This window comes from Cherax quadricarinatus, chromosome 11 (assembly GCF_038502225.1).
Source record: "Cherax quadricarinatus isolate ZL_2023a chromosome 11, ASM3850222v1, whole genome shotgun sequence".
NCBI classification, from domain to species: Eukaryota; Metazoa; Arthropoda; class Malacostraca; order Decapoda; family Parastacidae; genus Cherax; species Cherax quadricarinatus.
Window position 1 is genome coordinate 45,341,582 of NC_091302.1, and position 19,445 is coordinate 45,361,026.

Below are 19,445 nucleotides of genomic sequence, written 5' to 3' on the forward strand. Positions count from 1 at the left end.
GTGAACTGTTGATTGTGTTTGTGTTGTGTTGCGGTATAAGGTGAACTGTTGATTGTGTTTGTGTTGTGTTGCGGTATAAGGTGAACTGTTGATTGTGTTTGTGTTGTGTTGCGGTATAAGGTGAACCGTTGATTGTGTTTGTGTTGTGTTGCGGTATAAGGTGAACTGTTGATTGTGTTTGTGTTGTGTTGCAGTATAAGGTGAACTGTTGATTGTGTTTGTGTTGTGTTGCGGTATAAGGTGAACCGTTGATTGTGTTTGTGTTGTGTTGCAGTATAAGGTGAACCGTTGATTGTGTTTGTGTTGTGTTGCGGTATAAGGTGAACCGTTGATTGTGTTTGTGTTGTGTTGCGGTATAAGGTGAACCGTTGATTGTGTTTGTGTTGTGTTGCGGTATAAGTTGAGCTGATGATTGTGTTTGTGTTGTGTTGTTTACCTGGAGTTTACTTGGAGAGAGTTCCGGGGGTCAACGCCCCCGCGGCCCGGTCTGTGACCATGCCTCCTGGTGGATCAGAGCCTGATCAACCAGGCTGTTGCTGCTGGCTGCACGCAAACCAACGTACGAGCCACAGCCCGGCTGATCCGGAACTGACTTTAGGTGCTTGTCCAGTGCCAGCTTGAAGACTGCCAGGGGTCTGTTGGTAATCCCCCTTATGTATGCTGGGAGGCAGTTGAACAGTCTCGGGCCCCTGACACTTATTGTATGGTCTCTTAACGTGCTAGTGACACCCCTGCTTTTCATTGGGGGGATGTTGCATCGTCTGCCAAGTCTTTTGCTTTCGTAGTGAGTGATTTTCGTGTGCAAGTTCGGTACTAGTCCCTCTAGGATTTTCCAGGTGTATATAATCAAGTATCTCTCCCTCCTGCGTTCCAGGGAATACAGGTTTAGGAACCTCAAGCGCTCCCAATAATTGAGGTGTTTTATCTCCGTTATGCGCGCCGTGAAAGTTCTCTGTACATTTTCTAGGTCAGCAATTTCACCTGCCTTGAAAGGTGCTGTTAGTGTGCAGCAATATTCCAGCCTAGATAGAACAAGTGACCTGAAGAGTGTCATCATGGGCTTGGCATCCCTAGTTTTGAAGGTTCTCATTATCCATCCTGTCATTTTTCTAGCAGATGCGATTGATGTAGTATAAGATGAACTATTGATTGTGTTTGTGTTGTGTTGCAGAGGTGAGCAGCCCACCACTGGGGTCACCACACCTAGGGTCGCCACACCTGGGGTCACCACACCTGGGATCCCCACACCTGCCTCCCTGCTCCACGGGGGACCTCGCCTCAGACATGGCTAATGAGGCAGTCGTTCCAGACTCGTCGTTCCAACAGCGCATCCTGCAGGTATTGTTGAAAATGGTATAAAATACCGGCAAGTTGAAGATTAAGACACATGTGCAACAGTTAGGTATCTTTATTGATGAAACGTTTCGCTACTCAGTAGACTTCTTCAGTCAAGACCTTTAGCCTGAGGCTGAGGGACTGACTACCCCAAATACTTTTTCTCCAAGGTTGATGGACTGATTACATCATCTTTATTTCATGACTACTGCTCTCTTTTCATTTGATTGAAGAAATCTACTGTGTAGACGAAACGTTATCTCAGAAAAGATGCCTAACTGTTAAACATGTGTTAATCTTCATGCTGCAGATAACTTCCGCTCAGCCTCTTCTCTAGATGCAGTAGACAGAACCACTATATTACACACGAGTCTCACTGTTCCTTTAAGGCCAACTTATCAGTCTTACAAATCACGGTACGGGTGGGGTTAGAACCCATGGCGAGTGAGTGACAAAACTCCAGGCCAGGCATTGGGCCAGCTGGCTATAATAAGATTCATCCATCTAGGTATATTTATACACCCGTTCCGTGGTTTGTTTGCACTCGTGTTATTATGATTACGTGAGTCGTGATGAGTTATTAGTCTTAATTGTGAGTCGTGATATACACTATCTCCTTGAAGTTCTTGGTCACCAGTGTTTGATACATTCTTTCCTCTTGGGTCTCAAAATTGAAATCACGGAACAAAATAATGTTTAGGACGTATTTTTTTCTTTTTTTTTTAAATCCGAGGCAGTGTTGTATTTGGATTACTTGACCTTTAAATTGTTGGAGAAATGCAGAGGAAGTGTCGTGGATTGTGGAGTCAGAGAAGCTCATGGTCAGCAAGTGAATCCCATTGAAGATATACACGGTTCTTCCATTAAAGAACAACCAAAACTGTACAGTGGAGTTGGCAGCTGTTGTGTTCAGAATCAACAAGTCAAACCCATAGTGGGAATAATGAGAACTTGCATCTAATGGTTTGTTTACATGAAAAATGGCTATATTTTGGTTATCGATTTTTATTGCCAACAGATGACATCATGTATGACAGCTCAGTGTAAATGAGTTTATCAAACTTGCTAAGCAACCCTGACTTATGATTCTTAACTGAAGGAATGTAGAGAGGTTAAAGGAACTAAACCCAGCATCTTTAGATGAGCAAGAAAGTAAAGGAGATATAATAACTACGTTAAGGATAATAAATGCACTGATAAGGTGGATTGTGAAAGACTTAAGAGTGATAGGAACGGAAAGCAGAACACACACAGGTGAAGTTAAAACACGGATCAGTCACGTGAATGGTAGCGGCAGACTTACTTAGTCCAGAAGAAGCCAAAAAGTTATAAGAGTTACAAGAAATATTGGAAGGAAACTGCGCACACAGTTTGAAGAGTAAACATGATGAAGTCTGGAGGCTAGAACCTATGAAGTCACTCTATAATAGGCTAATTTTTTTCTTTGACCATGTTTTGAACATGTTATGGAAATTAAAATTTTTCGAGTATAATCAAGACATATACAATATATATGGTTAAATAAAACATTAATTTGAAGTGAGGACTCGAGCCTGAAACACTGACTGATCAATGATAACAAGCTCAACCTCTATATTTATGGTTGGTAAAGAAAATAATAATTGAAAAATGATAAGTGTGAGGGGAAGATAATTTCAATAAATGGTTTGGAAAGCCTTTTTCAACATTGGATTAAGGCAGCCACTTGCTGGCGATGTGTTTCCAGAAGAAAAATAGCCAAATCTTGCACAGGCGTTTCTTTTATCAGTAAGATAACATAGTGAAGATATAATGTGTGGTATAACGTGTGTTAGCAATAATTGTTGTTGCTTAAAGAAGAGTTATTTGTGTAATACATTAGAACCATCTGTCTGACACAGAGACTCCATGTTAATTGTTCTTGAAGGATGAACTGAACACAGCAGGTACTGGCAACACCTCCATAGTATTACAGTATGTGAGGATGACGAACCAATGTTGTTAGTGACAGGTGTTAATGGTTATGTATGTACGATGGTGGTGGTGGCGGCAGGTGTTGTTGGTTGTATATGTACGATGGTGGGGCTGGCAGATGTTGTTGGTTGTTTATGGACGATGGTGGTGGCAGGTGTTGCTGGATGTATATGTACGTTGATGGTGGCACGTGTTGCTGGTTGTGTATGTACGATGGTAGTAGTGGTGGCAGGTGTTGCTGGTTCTGTATGTACGATGGTGGTGGTGGTGGTGGCAGGTGTTGCTGGTTGTGTATCAACGATGGTGGTGGTGGTAGCAGGTGTTGCTGGTTGTGTATGAACGATGGTGGGGGTGGTGGCAGGTGTTGCTGGTTGTGTATGTACGATGGTGGTGGTGGCAGGTGTTGCTGGTTGTGTATGAACGATGGTGGTGGTGGTGGCAGGTGTTGCTGGTTGTGTATGAACGATGGTGGTGGTGGTGGCAGGTGATGCTGGTTGTGTATGAACGATGGTGGTGGTGGTGGTAGCAGGTGTTGCTGGTTGTGTATGAACGATGGTGGGGGTGGTGGCAGGTGTTGCTGGTTGTGTATGTACGATGGTGGTGGTGGCAGGTGTTGCTGGTTGTGTATGAACGATGGTGGTGGTGGTGGCAGGTGTTGCTGGTTGTGTATGAACGATGGTGGTGGTGGTGGCAGGTGTTGCTGGTTGTGTATGTACGATGGTGGTGGTAGGTGTTGCTGGTTGTGTATGTACGATGGTGGTGGTGGTGGCAGGTGTTGCTGGTTGTGTATGTACGATGGTGGTGGTGGTGGCAGGTGTTGCTGGTTGTGTATGAACGATGGTGGTGGTGGTGGCAGGTGTTGCTGGTTGTGTATGAACGATGGTGGTGGTGGTGGTGGCAGGTGTTGCTGGTTGTGTATGAACGATGGTGGTGGTGGTGGCAGGTGTTGCTGGTTGTGTATGAACGATGGTGGTGGTGGTGGAAGGTGTTGCTGGTTGTGTATGAACGATGGTGGTGGCAGGTGTTGCTGGTTGTGTATGAACGATGGTGGTGGTGGTGGCAGTGTTGCTGGTTGTGTATGTACGATGGTGGTGGTAGGTGTTGCTGGTTGTGTATGAACGATGGTGGTGCTGGTGGCAGGTGTTGCTGGTTGTGTATGAACGATGGTGGTGGTGGCAGGTGTTGCTGGTTGTGTATGAACGATGGTGGTGGTGGTGGCAGGTGTTGCTGGTTGTGTATGTACGATGGTGGTGGTGGCGGCAGGTGTTGCTGGTTGTGTATGTACGATGATGGTGGTGGCAGGTGTTGTTGGTTGTGTATGAACGATGGTGGTGGTGGTGGCAGGTGTTGCTGGCTGTGTATGTACGATGGTGGTGGTGGTGGCAGGTGTTGCTGGTTGTGTATGTACTATGGTGGTAGTGGTGGCAGGTGTTGCTGGTTGTGTATGTACGATGGTGGTGGTGGTGGTGGTGGCAGGTGTTGCTGGTTGTGTATGTACGATGGTGGTAGTGGTGGCAGGTGTTGCTGGTTGTTATGAACGATGGTGGTGGTGGTGGTGACAGGTGTTGCTGCTTGTGTATGAACGATGGTGGTTTTGGTGGCAGATGTTGCTGGTTGTGTATGAACGATAGTGGTGGTGGTGGCAGGTGTTGCTGGTTGTGTATGTACGATGGTGGTGGTGGTGGCAGGTGTTGCTGGTTGTGTATGAACGATGGTGGTGGTGATGGCAGATGTTGCTGGTTGTGTATGAACGATGGTGGTGGCGGTGGCAGGTGTTGCTGGTTGTGTATGAACGATGGTGGTGGTGGTGGCAGGTGTTGCTGGTTGTGTATGAACGATGGTGGTGGTGGCAGGTGTTACTGGTTGTGTATGAACGATGGTGGTGGTAGTGGCAGGTATTGCTGGTTGTGTATGAACGATGGTGGTGGTGGTGGCAGGTGTTGCTGGTTGTGTATGTACGATGGTGGTGGTAGCAGGTGTTGCTGGTTGTGTATGAACGATGGTGGTGGTGGAGGCAGGTGTTGCTGGTTGTGTATGAACGATGGTGGTGGTGGTGGCGGCAGGTGTTGCTGGTTGTAATGAACGATGGTGGTGGTGGTGGCAGGTGTTGCTGGTTGTGTATGAACGATGGTGGTGGTGGTGGCAGGTGTTGCTGGTTGTGTATGTACGATGGTGGTGGTGGTGGCAGGTGTTGCTGGTTGTGTATGTACGATGGTGGTGGTGGTGGCAGGTGCTGCTGGTTGTGTATGAACGATGGTGGTGGTGGTGGCAGGTTTTGCTGGTTGTGTATGTACGATGGTGGTGGTGGCAGGTGTTGCAGGTTGTGTATGAACGATGGTGGTGGTGGTGGCAGGTGGTGGTGGCAGGTGTTGCTGGTTGCGTATGTACGATGGTGGTGGTGGCAGGTGTTCCTGGTTGTGTATGAACGATGGTGGTGGTGGGGGCAGGTGTTGCTGGTTGTTATGAACGATGGTGGTGGTGGTGGCAGGTGTTGCTGGTTGTGTATGAACGACGGTGGTGGTGGCAGGTGTTGCTGGTTGTGTATGTACGATGGTGGTGGTGGTGGCAGGTGTTGCTGGTTGTGTGTGAACGATGGTGGTGGTGGTGGCAGGTGTTGCTGGTTGTGTATGAACGATGGTGGTGGTGGTGGCAGGTGTTGCTGGTTGTGTATGAACGATGGTGGTGGTGGTGGCAGGTGTTGCTGGTTGTGTATGAACGATGGTGGTGGTGGTGGTGGTGGCAGGTGTTGCTTGTTGTGTATGAACGATGGTGGTGGTGGTGGCAGGTGTTGCTGGTTGTTATGAACGATGGTGGTGGTGGTGGCAGGTGTTGCTGGTTGTGTATGTACGATGGTGGTAGTGGTGGCAGGTGTTGCTGGTTGTTATGAACGATAGTGGTGGCAGGTGTTGCTGGTTGTGTATAAACGATGGTGGTGGTGGTGGCAGGTGTTGCTGGTTGTGTATGAACGATGGTGGTGGTGCTGGCAGGTGTTGCTGCTTGTGTATGTACGATGGTGGTGGTGGTGGCAGATGTTGCTGGTTGTGTATGAACGATGGTGGTGGTGGTGGCAGGTGTTGCTGGCTGTGTATGAACGATGGTGGTGGTGGTGGCAGGTGTTGCTGGTTGTGTATGAACGATGGTGGTGGTGGTGGCAGGTGATGCTGGTTGTGTATGAACGGTGGTGGTGGTGCTGGTGGCAGGTGTTGCTGGTTGTGTATGAACGATGGTGGGGGTGGTGGCAGGTGTTGCTGGTTGTGTATGTACGATGGTGGTGGTGGCAGGTGTTGCTGGTTGTGTATGAACGATGGTGGTGGTGGTGGCAGGTGTTGCTGGTTGTGTATGAACGATGGTGGTGGTGGTGGCAGGTATTGCTGGTTGTGTATGAACGATGGTGGTGGTGGTGGCAGGTGTTGCTGGTTGTGTATGTACGATGGTGGTGGTGGTGGCAGGTGTTGCTGGTTGTGTATGAACGATGGTGGTGGTGATGGCAGATGTTGCTGGTTGTGTATGAACGATGGTGGTGGCGGTGGCAGGTGTTGCTGGTTGTGTATGAACGATGGTGGTGGTGGTGGCAGGTGTTGCTGGTTGTGTATGAACGATGGTGGTGGTGGCAGGTGTTACTGGTTGTGTATGAACGATGGTGGTGGTAGTGGCAGGTATTGCTTGTTGTGTATGAACGATGGTGGTGGTGGTGGCAGGTGTTGCTGGTTGTGTATGTACGATGGTGGTGGTAGCAGGTGTTGCTGGTTGTGTATGAACGATGGTGGTGGTGGAGGCAGGTGTTGCTGGTTGTGTATGAACGATGGTGGTGGTGGTGGCGGCAGGTGTTGCTGGTTGTAATGAACGATGGTGGTGGTGGTGGCAGGTGTTGCTGGTTGTGTATGAACGATGGTGGTGGTGGTGGCAGGTGTTGCTGGTTGTGTATGTACGATGGTGGTGGTGGTGGTGGCAGGTGTTGCTGGTTGTGTATGTACGATGGTGGTGGTGGTGGCAGGTGCTGCTGGTTGTGTATGAACGATGGTGGTGGTGGTGGCAGGTTTTGCTGGTTGTGTATGTACGATGGTGGTGGTGGCAGGTGTTGCAGGTTGTGTATGAACGATGGTGGTGGTGGTGGCAGGTGGTGGTGGCAGGTGTTGCTGGTTGCGTATGTACGATGGTGGTGGTGGCAGGTGTTCCTGGTTGTGTATGAACGATGGTGGTGGTGGGGGCAGGTGTTGCTGGTTGTTATGAACGATGGTGGTGGTGGTGGCAGGTGTTGCTGGTTGTGTATGAACGACGGTGGTGGTGGCAGGTGTTGCTGGTTGTGTATGTACGATGGTGGTGGTGGTGGCAGGTGTTGCTGGTTGTGTGTGAACGATGGTGGTGGTGGTGGTGGTGGCAGGTGTTGCTGGTTGTGTATGAACGATGGTGGTGGTGGTGGCAGGTGTTGCTGGTTGTGTATGAACGATGGTGGTTGTGGTGGCAGGTGTTGCTGGTTGTGTATGAACGATGGTGGTGGTGGTGGTGGTGGCAGGTGTTGCTGGTTGTGTATGTACGATGGTGGTGGTGGCAGGTGTTGCTGGTTGTGTATGAACGATGGTGGTGGTGGTGGCAGGTGTTCCTGGTTGTTATGAACGATGGTGGTGGTGGTGGCAGGTGTTGCTGGTTGTGTATGTACGATGGTGGTAGTGGTGGCAGGTGTTGCTGGTTGTTATGAACGATAGTGGTGGCAGGTGTTGCTGGTTGTGTATAAACGATGGTGGTGGTGGTGGCGGCAGGTGTTGCTGGTTGTGTATGAACGATGGTGGTGGTGCTGGCAGGTGTTGCTGCTTGTGTATGTACGATGGTGGTGGTGGTGGCAGATGTTGCTGGTTGTGTATGTACGATGGTGGTGGTGGTGGCAGGTGTTGCTGGTTGTGTGTGAACGATGGTGGTGGTGGTGGTGGTGGTGGCAGGTGTTGCTGGTTGTGTATGAACGATGGTGGTGGTGGTGGCAGGTGTTGCTGGTTGTGTATGAACGATGGTGGTGGTGGTGGCAGGTGTTGCTGGTTGTGTATGAACGATGGTGGTTGTGGTGGCAGGTGTTGCTGGTTGTGTATGAACGATGGTGGTGGTGGTGGTGGTGGCAGGTGTTGCTGGTTGTGTATGTACGATGGTGGTGGTGGCAGGTGTTGCTGGTTGTGTATGTACGATGGTGGTAGTGGTGGCAGGTGTTGCTGGTTGTTATGAACGATAGTGGTGGTGGTGGTGGCAGGTGTTGCTGGTTGTGTATGAACGATGGTGGTGGTGGTGGCAGGTGTTGCTGGTTGTGTATGAACGATGGTGGTGGTGGTGGCAGGTGTTGCTGGTTGTGTATGAACGATGGTGGTGGTGGTGGCAGGTGTTGCTGGCTGTGTATGAACGATGGTGGTGGTGGTGGCAGGTGTTGCTGGTTGTGTATGAACGATGATGGTGGTGGTGGCAGGTGATGCTGGTTGTGTATGAACGGTGGTGGTGGTGCTGGTGGCAGGTGTTGCTGGTTGTGTATGAACGATGGTGGGGGTGGTGGCAGGTGTTGCTGGTTGTGTATGTACGATGGTGGTGGTGGCAGGTGTTGCTTGTTGTGTATGAACGATGGTAATGGTGGTGGCAGGTGTTGCTGGTTGTGTATGAACGATGGTGGTGGTGGTGGCAGGTGTTGCTGGTTGTGTATGTACGATGGTCGTGGTGGTGGCAGGTGTTGCTGGTTGTGTATGAACGATAGTGGTGGTGGTGGCAGGTGTTGCTGGCTGTGTATGAACGATGGTGGTGGTGGTGGTGGCAGGTGTTGCTGGTTGTGTATGAACGATGGTGGTGGTGGTGGCAGGTGTTGCTGGTTGTGTATGAACGATGGTAGTGGTGGTGGCAGGTGTTGCTGGTTGTGTATGAACGATGGTGGTGGTGGTGGCAGTGTTGCTGGTTGTGTATGTACGATGGTGGTGGTAGGTGTTGCTGGTTGTGTATGAACGATGGTGGTGGTGGTGGCAGGTGTTGCTGGTTGTGTATGAACGATGGTGGTGGTGGCAGGTGTTGCTGGTTGTGTATGAACGATGGTGGTGGTGGTGGCAAGTGTTGCTGTTTGTGTATGTACGATGGTGGTGGTGGTGGCAGGTGTTGCTGGTTGTGTATGTACGATGATGGTGGTGGCAGGTGTTGTTGGTTGTGTATGAACGATGGTGGTGGTGGTGGCAGGTGTTGCTGGCTGTGTATGTACGATGGTGGTGGTGGTGGCAGGTGTTGCTGGTTGTGTATGTACGATGGTGGTAGTGGTTGCAGGTGTTGCTGGTTGTGCATGTACGATGGTGGTGGTGGTGGCAGGTGTTGCTGGTTGTGTATGTACGATGGTGGTAGTGGTGGCAGGTGTTGCTGGTTGTTATGAACGATGGTGGTGGTGGTGGCAGGTGTTGCTGGTTGTGTATGAACGATGGTGGTGGTGGTGGCAGGTGTTGCTGGTTGTGTATGTACGATGGTGGTGGTGGTGGCAGGTGTTGCTGGTTGTGTATGAACTATGATGGTGGTGGTGGTGGCAGGTGTTGCTGGTTGTGTATGAACGATGGTGGTGGTGATGGCAGATGTTGCTGGTTGTGTATGAACGATGGTGGTGGCGGTGGCAGGTGTTGCTGGTTGTGTATGAACGATGGTGGTGGTGGTGGCAGGTGTTGCTGGTTGTGTATGAACGATGGTGGTGGTGGCAGGTGTTCCTGGTTGTGTATGAACGATGGTGGTGGTAGTGGCAGGTATTGCTGGTTGTGTATGAACGATGGTGGTGGTGGTGGCAGGTGTTGCTGGTTGTGTATGTACGATGTTGGTGGTGGTGGCAGGTGTTGCTGGTTGTGTATGTACGATGGTGGTGGTGGTGGCAGGTGTTGCTGGTTGTGTATGTACGATGTTGGTGGTGGTGGCAGGTGTTGCTGGTTGTGTATGTACGATGGTGGTGGTGGTGGCAGGTGTTACTGGTTGTGTATGTACGATGGTGGTGGTGGTGGCAGGTGTTGCTGGTTGTGTATGTACGATGGTGGTGGTGGTGGCAGGTGTTGCTGGTTGTGTATGTACGATGGTGGTGGTGGTGGCAGGTGCTGCTGGTTGTGTATGTACGATGGTGGTGGTGGTGGCAGGTGTTGCTTGTTGTTTATGTACGATGGTGGTGGTGGTGGCAGTGTTGCTGGTTGCGTATGTACGATGGTGGTGGTGGTGGCAGGTGTTGCTGGTTGTGTATGTACGATGGTGGTGGTGGTGGCAGGTGTTGGTGGTTGTGTATGTACGATGGTGGTGGTGGTGGCAGGTGTTGGTGGTTGTGTATGCACGATGGTGGTGGTGGTGGCAGTGTTGCTGGTTGTGTATGTACGATGGTGGTGGTGGTGGCAGGTGTTGCTGGTTGTGTATGTACGATGGTGGTGGTGGTGGCAGGTGTTGCTGGCTGTGTATGAACGATGTTGGTGGTGGTGGCAGGTGTTGCTGGTTGTGTATGTACGATGTTGGTGGTGGTGGCAGGTGTTGCTGGTTGTGTATGTACGATGGTGGTGGTGGTGGCAGGTGTTGCTGGTTGTGTATGTACGATGTTGGTGGTGGTGGCAGGTGTTGCTGGTTGTGTATGTACGATGGTGGTGGTGGTGGCAGGTGTTGCTGGTTGTGTATGTACGATGGTGGTGGTGGTGGCAGGTGTTGCTGGTTGTGTATGTACGATGGTGGTGGTAGGTGTTGCGATGTACGATGTTGGTGGTGGTGGCAGGTGTTGCTGGTTGTGTATGTACGATGGTGGTGGTGGTGGCAGGTGTTACTGGTTGTGTATGTTCGATGGTGGTGGTGGTGGTGGCAGGTGTTGCTGGTTGTGTATGTACGATGGTGGTGGTGGTGGCAGGTGTTGCTGGTTGTGTATGCACGATGGTGGTGGTGGTGGCAGGTGTTGACGCCTTAATCAACATATTCTCAGCATGTGTTTCTCATGATGTAGGCAGTTAATGTATTTCTTACTGTCCTTAACAGCTCAAACAACAGCAGCAGATTCAGCAGCAGTTGCTGTTACACCAGTACCAGCAGCAGCAGCAGCAGCTGGCCGAGCAACACGAGAAGCAGCTGCAGCAACACATCAAGGTAGGCACCATAGTGTTCAGCCTGTTCCACACTGACCTGACCTGGTCACCCTCCATACTGACCTGACCTGGTCACCCTCCATACTGACCTGACCTGGTCACCCTCCACACTGACCTGGCCACCCTCCACACTGACCTGGCCTGGTCACCCTCCACACTGACCTGACCTGGTCACCCTCCACACTGACCTGACCTGGTCACCCTCCACACTGACCTGACCTGGTCACCCTCCGCACTGACCTGACCTGGTCACCCTCCACACTGACCTGACCTGCTCACCCTCCATACTGACCTGACCTGGTCACCCTCCACACTGACCTGACCTGGTCACCCTCCATACTGACCTGACCTGGTCACCCTCCACACTGACCTGACCTGGTCACCCTCCATACTGACCTGACCTGGTCACCCTCCACACTGACCTGACCTGGTCACCCTCCATACTGACCTGACCTGGTCACCCTCCACACTGACCTGACCTGGTCACCCTCCACCCTCCACACTGACCTGACCTGACCTGGTCACCCTCCACACTGACCTGGCCTGGCCACCCTCCACACTGACCTGACCTGGTCACCCTCCGCACTGACCTGACCTGGTCACCCTCCATGCTGACCTGACCTGGTCACCCTCCACACTGATCTGACCTGGTCGCCCTCCATACTGACCTGACCTAGTCACCCTCCACACTGACCTGACCACCCTCCATACTGACCTGACCTGGTCACCCTCCACACTGACCTGACCTGGTCACCCTCCACTCACTGACCTGGCCTGGCCACCCTCCACACTGACCTGACCTGGTCACCCTCCGCACTGACCTGACCTGGTCACCCTCCACACTGACCTGGCCTGGCCACCCTCCACACTGACCTGACCTGGTCACCCTCCACACTGACCTGACCTGGTCACCACACTGACCTGACCTGGTCACCCTCCACACTGACCTGACCTGGTAACCCTCCACTAACCTGACCTGGTCACCCTCCACACTGACCTGACCTGGTCACCCTCCACACTGACCTGACCTGGTCACCCTCCACATTGACCTGACCTGGTCACCCTCCACATTGACCTGACCTGGCCACCCTCCACACTGACTTGACCTGGCCACCCTCCACACTGACCTGACCTGGTCACCCTCCACACTAACCTGACCTGGTCACCCTCCACACTAACCTGACCTGGTCACCCTCCACACTGACCTGACCTGGTCACCCTCCACACTAACCTGACCTGGTCACCCTCCACACTGACCTGACCTGGTCACCCTCCACACTGACCTGACCTGGTCACCCTCCACACTGACCTGACCTTGTCACCCTCCACAGTAACCTGACCTGGCCACCCTCCACACTAACCTGACCGGGCCACCCTCCACACTGACCTACCCTGGTCACCCTCCACACTATCCTGACCTGGCCACCCTCCACACTGACCTGACCGGGCCACTCTCCACACTGACCTGACATGGCCACCCTCCACACTGACCTGACCTGGCCACCCTCCACACTGACCTGACCTGGTCACCCTCCACACTGACCTGACCTGGCCACCCTCCACACTGACCTGACCTGGTCACCCTCCACACTGACCTGACCTGGTCACCCTCCACACTGACCTGACCTGGCCACCCTCCACACTGACCTGACCGGGCCACCCTCCACACTGACCTGACATAGCCACCTTCCACACTGACGTGACCTGGTCACTTCACACTTACCTAACCTGGTCACCCTCCACACTAACCTGACCTGGACCTTCACACTGACCTGAACCTCCACACTGACCTGACCTGGTCACCATCCACACTGACCTGACCTGGCCACCCTCCACACTGACCTGGCCTGGTCACCCTTCAGACTAACCTGACCTGGCCACCCTTCACACTGACCTGAACTGGCCACCCTCCACACTGACCTGGCCTGGTCACCCTCCACACTGATTTGACTTGGTCACCCTCCACACTGACCTGACCTGGTCACCCTCACTACCCTGACCTGGCCACGCTTCACACTGACCTGACCTGGCCACCCTCCACACTAACCTGACCTGGCCACCCTCCACATTGACCTGACCTGGCCACCCTCCACACTGACCTGGCCACCCTCCACACTGACCTGGCCACCCTCCACACTGACCTGGCCTGGTCACCCTCCACACTGACTTGACCTGGTCACCCTCCACACTGACCTGACCTGGTCACCTTTCACACTAACCTGACCTGGCCACTTCCACACTGACCTGACCACCCTCCACACTAACCTGACCTCGTCATCCTCCACACTAACCTGACCTGGCCACCCTCCACATTGACCTGACCTGGCCACCCTCCACACTCACCTGGCCACCCTCCACACTGACCTGGCCTGGTCACCCTCCACACTGACCTGGCCTGGTCACCCTCCACACTGACTTGACCTGGTCACCCTCCACACTGACCTGACCTCTTCACCCTCCACACTAACCTGACCTGGCCACTTCCACACTGACCTGACCACCCTCCACACTAACCTGACCTCGTCATCCTCCACACTAACCTGACTTGGCCACCCTCCACACTGATTTGACCTGGTCACCCTCCACACTGACCTGACCTGGTCACCCTCCACACTAACCTGACCTGGCCACCCTCCACACTGACCTGAACCTCCACACTGATCTAGCGATCCTTCACACTAACTTAGCCATCCTCCACACTGACCTGACCTGGCCACCCTCCACACTGACCTGACCTCGCCACCCTCCACACTGACCTGACCTGGCCACCCTCCACACTGACCTGGACCTCCACACTGACCTAGCTGCCCTCCACACTGACCTGGCCACCCTCCACAGTGACCTAGCCACCCTCCACTGACCTAGCCACTCTCCACACTGACCTGGCCACCCTCCACATTGACCTGGCCACTCTCCACACTGACCTGGCCACTCTGCACACTGACCTGGCCACCTTCCACACTGACCTGTACCTTCACACCGACTTTGCCACCCTCCACAATGATCTTGACCTCCATACTGACCTAGCCACCCTCCACACTGACCTGACCTGGCCACCCTCCACACTGACCTGGACCTCCACACTGACCTAGCTGCCCTCCACACTGACCTGGCCACCCTCCACACTGACCTGGAGAGAGAGCATGGAGACAAGGGTCATCCCACACTCACTAAAAACAACAGACATAGCCCCAGTCCATAATGTGACAGTAAAGTAATTGCAAAGAATTACAGACCGATAGCACTAACGTCCCATATCATTGAAATCTTTGAAAGGGTTTTAAGAAGCAAGATAGCCAACCATCTAGATACCCATCAGTTACACAACCCAGGGCAACATGGGTTTAGAGCACGTCATTCCTGCCTGTCTCAATTACTGGACCGCCGTGACAAGGTCTTAGATGCACTAGAGGACAAACAAAATGCTACTGTAGTGCACATAGACTTTGTGAAAGCCTTCGACAAGTGCGACCATGGTGTAATAGCGCACAAAGTTCGTGATAAAGAAATAACAGGAAAAGTTGTTAGCTGAATCTATAACTTCCAGATAGAGCATAAGGAGTAACAGTAAACAGAGTAATGTTTGAGGCGGTTACAGTGAAAAGCTTGGTTCCACAAGGCACTATACTCGCCCTCATCCTGTTCCTTATCCTCTTATCTAACATAGACTGAGATGTAAGCCACAGCACTGTGTCTTCCTTTGCGGATGACACTCGAATTTGCATGAGGGTGTTATCAGCGAAGATACTGCAAGACTCCAGGCGGACATCAACCAAATCTTGAAATGGGCCGCGGAAAACAACATGAAGTTCAATGAAGAGAAATTTCAGTTACTCCGATAAGGAAATCTCGAGGAAATTAAAACAGTATCGGAGTATGAAATAAATTCCAACCACACAACAGAACGAAAAACTAATGTGAAAGACCTGGAAGTGATAATGTCAGACAGTCTCACTTTCAAGGATCACAACAATGTTTCTGTCACATCTGCTAAGAAAATGATAGGATGGATAATGAGAACCTTCAAAACTAGGGATGCCATGCCCATGACGATTCTCTTAAAATCGCTTGTTCTCTCTAGTCTGGCATATTGCTGTACACTAACGGCCCATTTCAAGGCAGGGGAAATTGCAGATCTAGAGAATGTACAGAGAACTTGAACCTTGACACCCTCCACACTGACCTGCACTTCCAAACTGACCAGGACCTACACACTGACCAGGACCTCCACACTGACCAGGACCTCCACACTGACCAGGACCTCCACACTGACCTGGACCTCCACACTGACCTGTACCTCCACACTGACCAAGACCTCCACACTGACCTGGACCTCCACACTGACTTGGGTTTCCAGTTCTATATTTCACACCTTCCTATTGCTTTAACCACTGATATTATTGTGTTTTGGGAAGCCGCCTGATCCATCTAGTAACTAACATTAGAATCTACACCTTATTACCTGGCTGAGGGAAGCTACCTGCCTCCGTCTAGAAACTAACATAAGAATCTAACACCTTACATACATGGTGCACCAGAGCTAGTGCCAGTGGTCAGTTCTACATAACCCAGAGCTAACTACAATGCCATTAGAGTGGTGGTGATATTGTGAAGTGTGTTGATGGTGGTGAAACAACTTACTGCCCTCACTATTATCCTTCACTTTATCTAGCTGGCCTGGGAACACCTTGTTACATGTTAATGTGACCTGGGTTGACCTGTCATTGCTACAACATTGATAACAGCGGCTACATAACCCGCCACACTATCAAGGGTGTTCTGTGTTCCTGTTAACTCGTGTCAAAAACACTTGTGTTACTGCTTGTTCATTCGTAATGTAATATTTGTAACCCTTGGTATAAATAGAATGATAAATATTTTATATATACTTTGATGTATCTTTGAAAAGTTTTGAACGCTTTCTTACTCTGGCAGCCCGGCCATTGGCCAGGCTAATCTGGTGCTTGCCTGATCAACCAGGCTGATGCTTGTGTTGGCCCGCTGGCCCACATATCCATCATAGCCTGGTTGATCCAGCACTTGAGGGAGGTACCTGACCACTCATTTTTTTATAGTGGCACTTTATATACGGTTACACTGGGGAGAGGAAGATGGTCGACCTACTGGAAGGAACTTGGCTTTATGAATCTGAAGGAAAACACAGTAAAGAAAGTCATAGGAAGAACCTAGCCTAACCTAACCTAACCTAGCCTAACCTAACCTAACCTAACCTAACCTAGCCTAACGTAACCTAACCTAACCTAACCTAACCTAGCCTAACCTAACCTAACCTAGCCTAGCCTAACCTAACCTAACCTAGCCTAGCCTAACCTAACCTAACCTAACCAAACCTAACCTAACCTAACCTAACCTAACCTAACCTAGCCTAACCTAACCTAACCTAACCTAGCCTAGCCTAACCTAACCTAACCTAGCCTAACCTAACCTAACCTAACCTAGCCTAGCCTAGCCTAACCTAACCTAACCTAACCTAACCAAACCTAACCTAACCTAACCTAACCTAACCTACCTAGTAACCTACCTAGCTGCTTATAACCTAACCTAACCTAGCCTACCTAACCTGGCTAACCTAGCCTACTAACTCTTCTTCTTCTTACACAACTACTTCAACCTGCTAATCCTACCCTAGCCTAACCTAACCCCTAGCACTTACCTGCCTGATCTACCCCTGGCCTAACCTGGCACAACTTCAACCTGCCTAATCTACACAGCACAACTAACCTAGCATACACAACACAACACAGCAGCACAACACAGCATAACCTAGCCTAACTAGCCTTTTCTTCTTCCTTCAACTAACCCCTCGCCTACCTGGCACAGCACAACACAACCTGCCTAGTATGCCTGGCTGACACAACCTGGCCTGCCTAGCCTGCACAGCCTGGCCTAGCACCAACTGTAGCCCTGTAGCAAACCTACAAGCAGTTTTTGTTTGTTGGAAGCTGTATGCGAATTGGTTAATAGTCATCCACGGAGGCTTGCCGTTTACTGTTAAGTCGTAGTGGTATTTTTGGAAGCATGTGTTGCCCATGGCGAAGCAGGCCTGAAAGCTGGGGCAGCAGCAATGTGTTGCTGCTAGGCCGCTGTGAGAGTGAGGCGGAGGCATGGGCCGGCAGGCTGGCGTGCCTACCGAGAGGCCTGGCTACAGAGGGCAGCACCTGAGTGGCACGAAATATGAACTAAGCTGGCAGACAGCATGGGCTGTCTGTGCAGACAATACAGGCTGTCTACATATGCTCGGCCACCTACTGCGCGTCGTCCCGACGCGACAATACTGGTGGTAAAAAAATCTCGGTCTCTCTCTCGTAGGAACAGGGCACAGAACACAAAATAAAAACATATATATGCATATGGACATGGAAAAAAAAACTTCCTACAGGGAGGGAAGAAAAAAACATGTGGGGTGTGCTAAACATTGTGGTCAAAGGCAGTGAGCGTCGAAGGGCATCACTGCACGCCTTCCTGTGTCTGGACATACTGCAACACAGGAGACATCGCTGCAGCTGTGCTGTGACGTAACAGGTTACCGTCTCCTCTGGAACGGTGAAGCAGTCATCGTAGGAGTCGCTGCAGGTTTTCACTCAACCTGGGGCACGATATGCTGGTGCCCTCGAGTGAGGCGTCGACAAAACTCGGCAACTGGGCAGGACTTCTGGCAAGCGACTCAGGAGGACACTTCTCGACTAGTACTGTCGCTGGGCTTTCACTGCCGGCGAGCGTGGAGCGAAGTTGTGGAGCGAGTCGTGGCAGAGACGACTGGGCGAAACATGTGGGAGTCGTAACATCATACACCAGACTGCAGTGAGAGAGCTAGCAGTCAAAGTGACATCTTCTTTGCGCAGGCTGCTCACTGAAGCTTGTGACACGAGGCTGACACATCGCCTGCCGACAGGCCTGACTGCGGCTTGGCGAGTATCATTCAACTGTTGGAGTTATAGCAGAGGTTAGTCTAAGCGTCCCCAGACTTGTTTCTCTACATATAACTGCACTCAGACGATCTGGAGGTGAAGTGAAACAAATCTCGATGGAAATCGTAGCAGGTACGATTCTGCAGAACATCACGAGCGACGAGCATAAAAGCTTTCTGTACAAGAGGGCTCAGTCACTCGGAGCTTCTTGACATCAGCTGTCAAACGTACTGGTCACATGGGTGACTTAGCACAGTGGTGCTACTCAGGTCTGGCTCAGACCTCACTGGACACATGGAAACTTTACACACCCGCGTTACACTAACATGTGAGAACACTGACTGAGAGGAATTAATTAACACGACATATATCTTCTCTCGATCTTCTCGACAATACTGAAATAATTACTGAACACTCGATGGTGACATCATGTGATGTCAGGCGTGATGACGTCAGCAGACGTCTCGAGGTGACGTCAGCAGACATCTCGAGGTGATGTCAGGCAGACATCGTGACGTCATGAAGTCGGGCAGCATCGTGGGTGACGTCAATGTGATGTGGGCAGCAGACCACAGCATGTGGCCTGGGACATCTGGTAACTCACGTGGCTGGTAGATCCACGTGACATCGCCCACACCCACATGGCATCGCGATCCACGTGGTGTCGTGATCCACGTGGTGTCGTGATCTACGTGGCATGCTGATCCACGTAGCTTCGAGTGGCCTCGGGCACTCGGATACACAGCTCTGGCAATGAATTCACATGGAAAACAGCAGAAAACACAGCAGAGGGAGTGGGCAGTGGTGAGTGGTGTATGGTAGATGGGTGAGCGTGAGTAGGGCGAGCATGGGCAAGGTGAGGAACAGCCACTTCCTCTCCTCTCCTCCCCCACCCACAAATACGTAGAGAACTCACACTGGACGCAGAAATCACCACAAAACTCACCTCTGGCTTGCTGAAACGGCTGTGCTGAGCTGAACAACAACAACAGCAACATACAAGTGACGCTGAACACGTGACTTGAGAAACAGCGTGGGACACTGTAGCGTGGAGTCTCTGTAGTGTGGGGTCACTGTGACGCCACTTACAATTCTCGGAGAATTTCGGCAAATTTCGGTCTGGATCCTGCTTGTACCTGTG

The 19,445-nt window shown here is 51.4% G+C and overlaps 1 protein-coding gene across 7 annotated transcripts in view; it reads left to right on the forward strand.

Moving 5' to 3' along the window:
* HDAC4 (histone deacetylase 4) overlaps positions 1 to 19,445 on the forward strand; it is a 779,940-nt gene that overhangs the window by 529,397 nt on the left and 231,098 nt on the right. For all 7 annotated transcript variants that reach the window (XM_070084058.1, XM_070084060.1, XM_070084063.1 and 4 more), the window contains 2 exons: positions 1,172 to 1,338; positions 11,269 to 11,376. In XM_070084058.1, the coding sequence (XP_069940159.1) occupies positions 1,172 to 1,338; positions 11,269 to 11,376 (275 nt within the window). The remainder of the gene's footprint in view (positions 1 to 1,171; positions 1,339 to 11,268; positions 11,377 to 19,445) is intronic.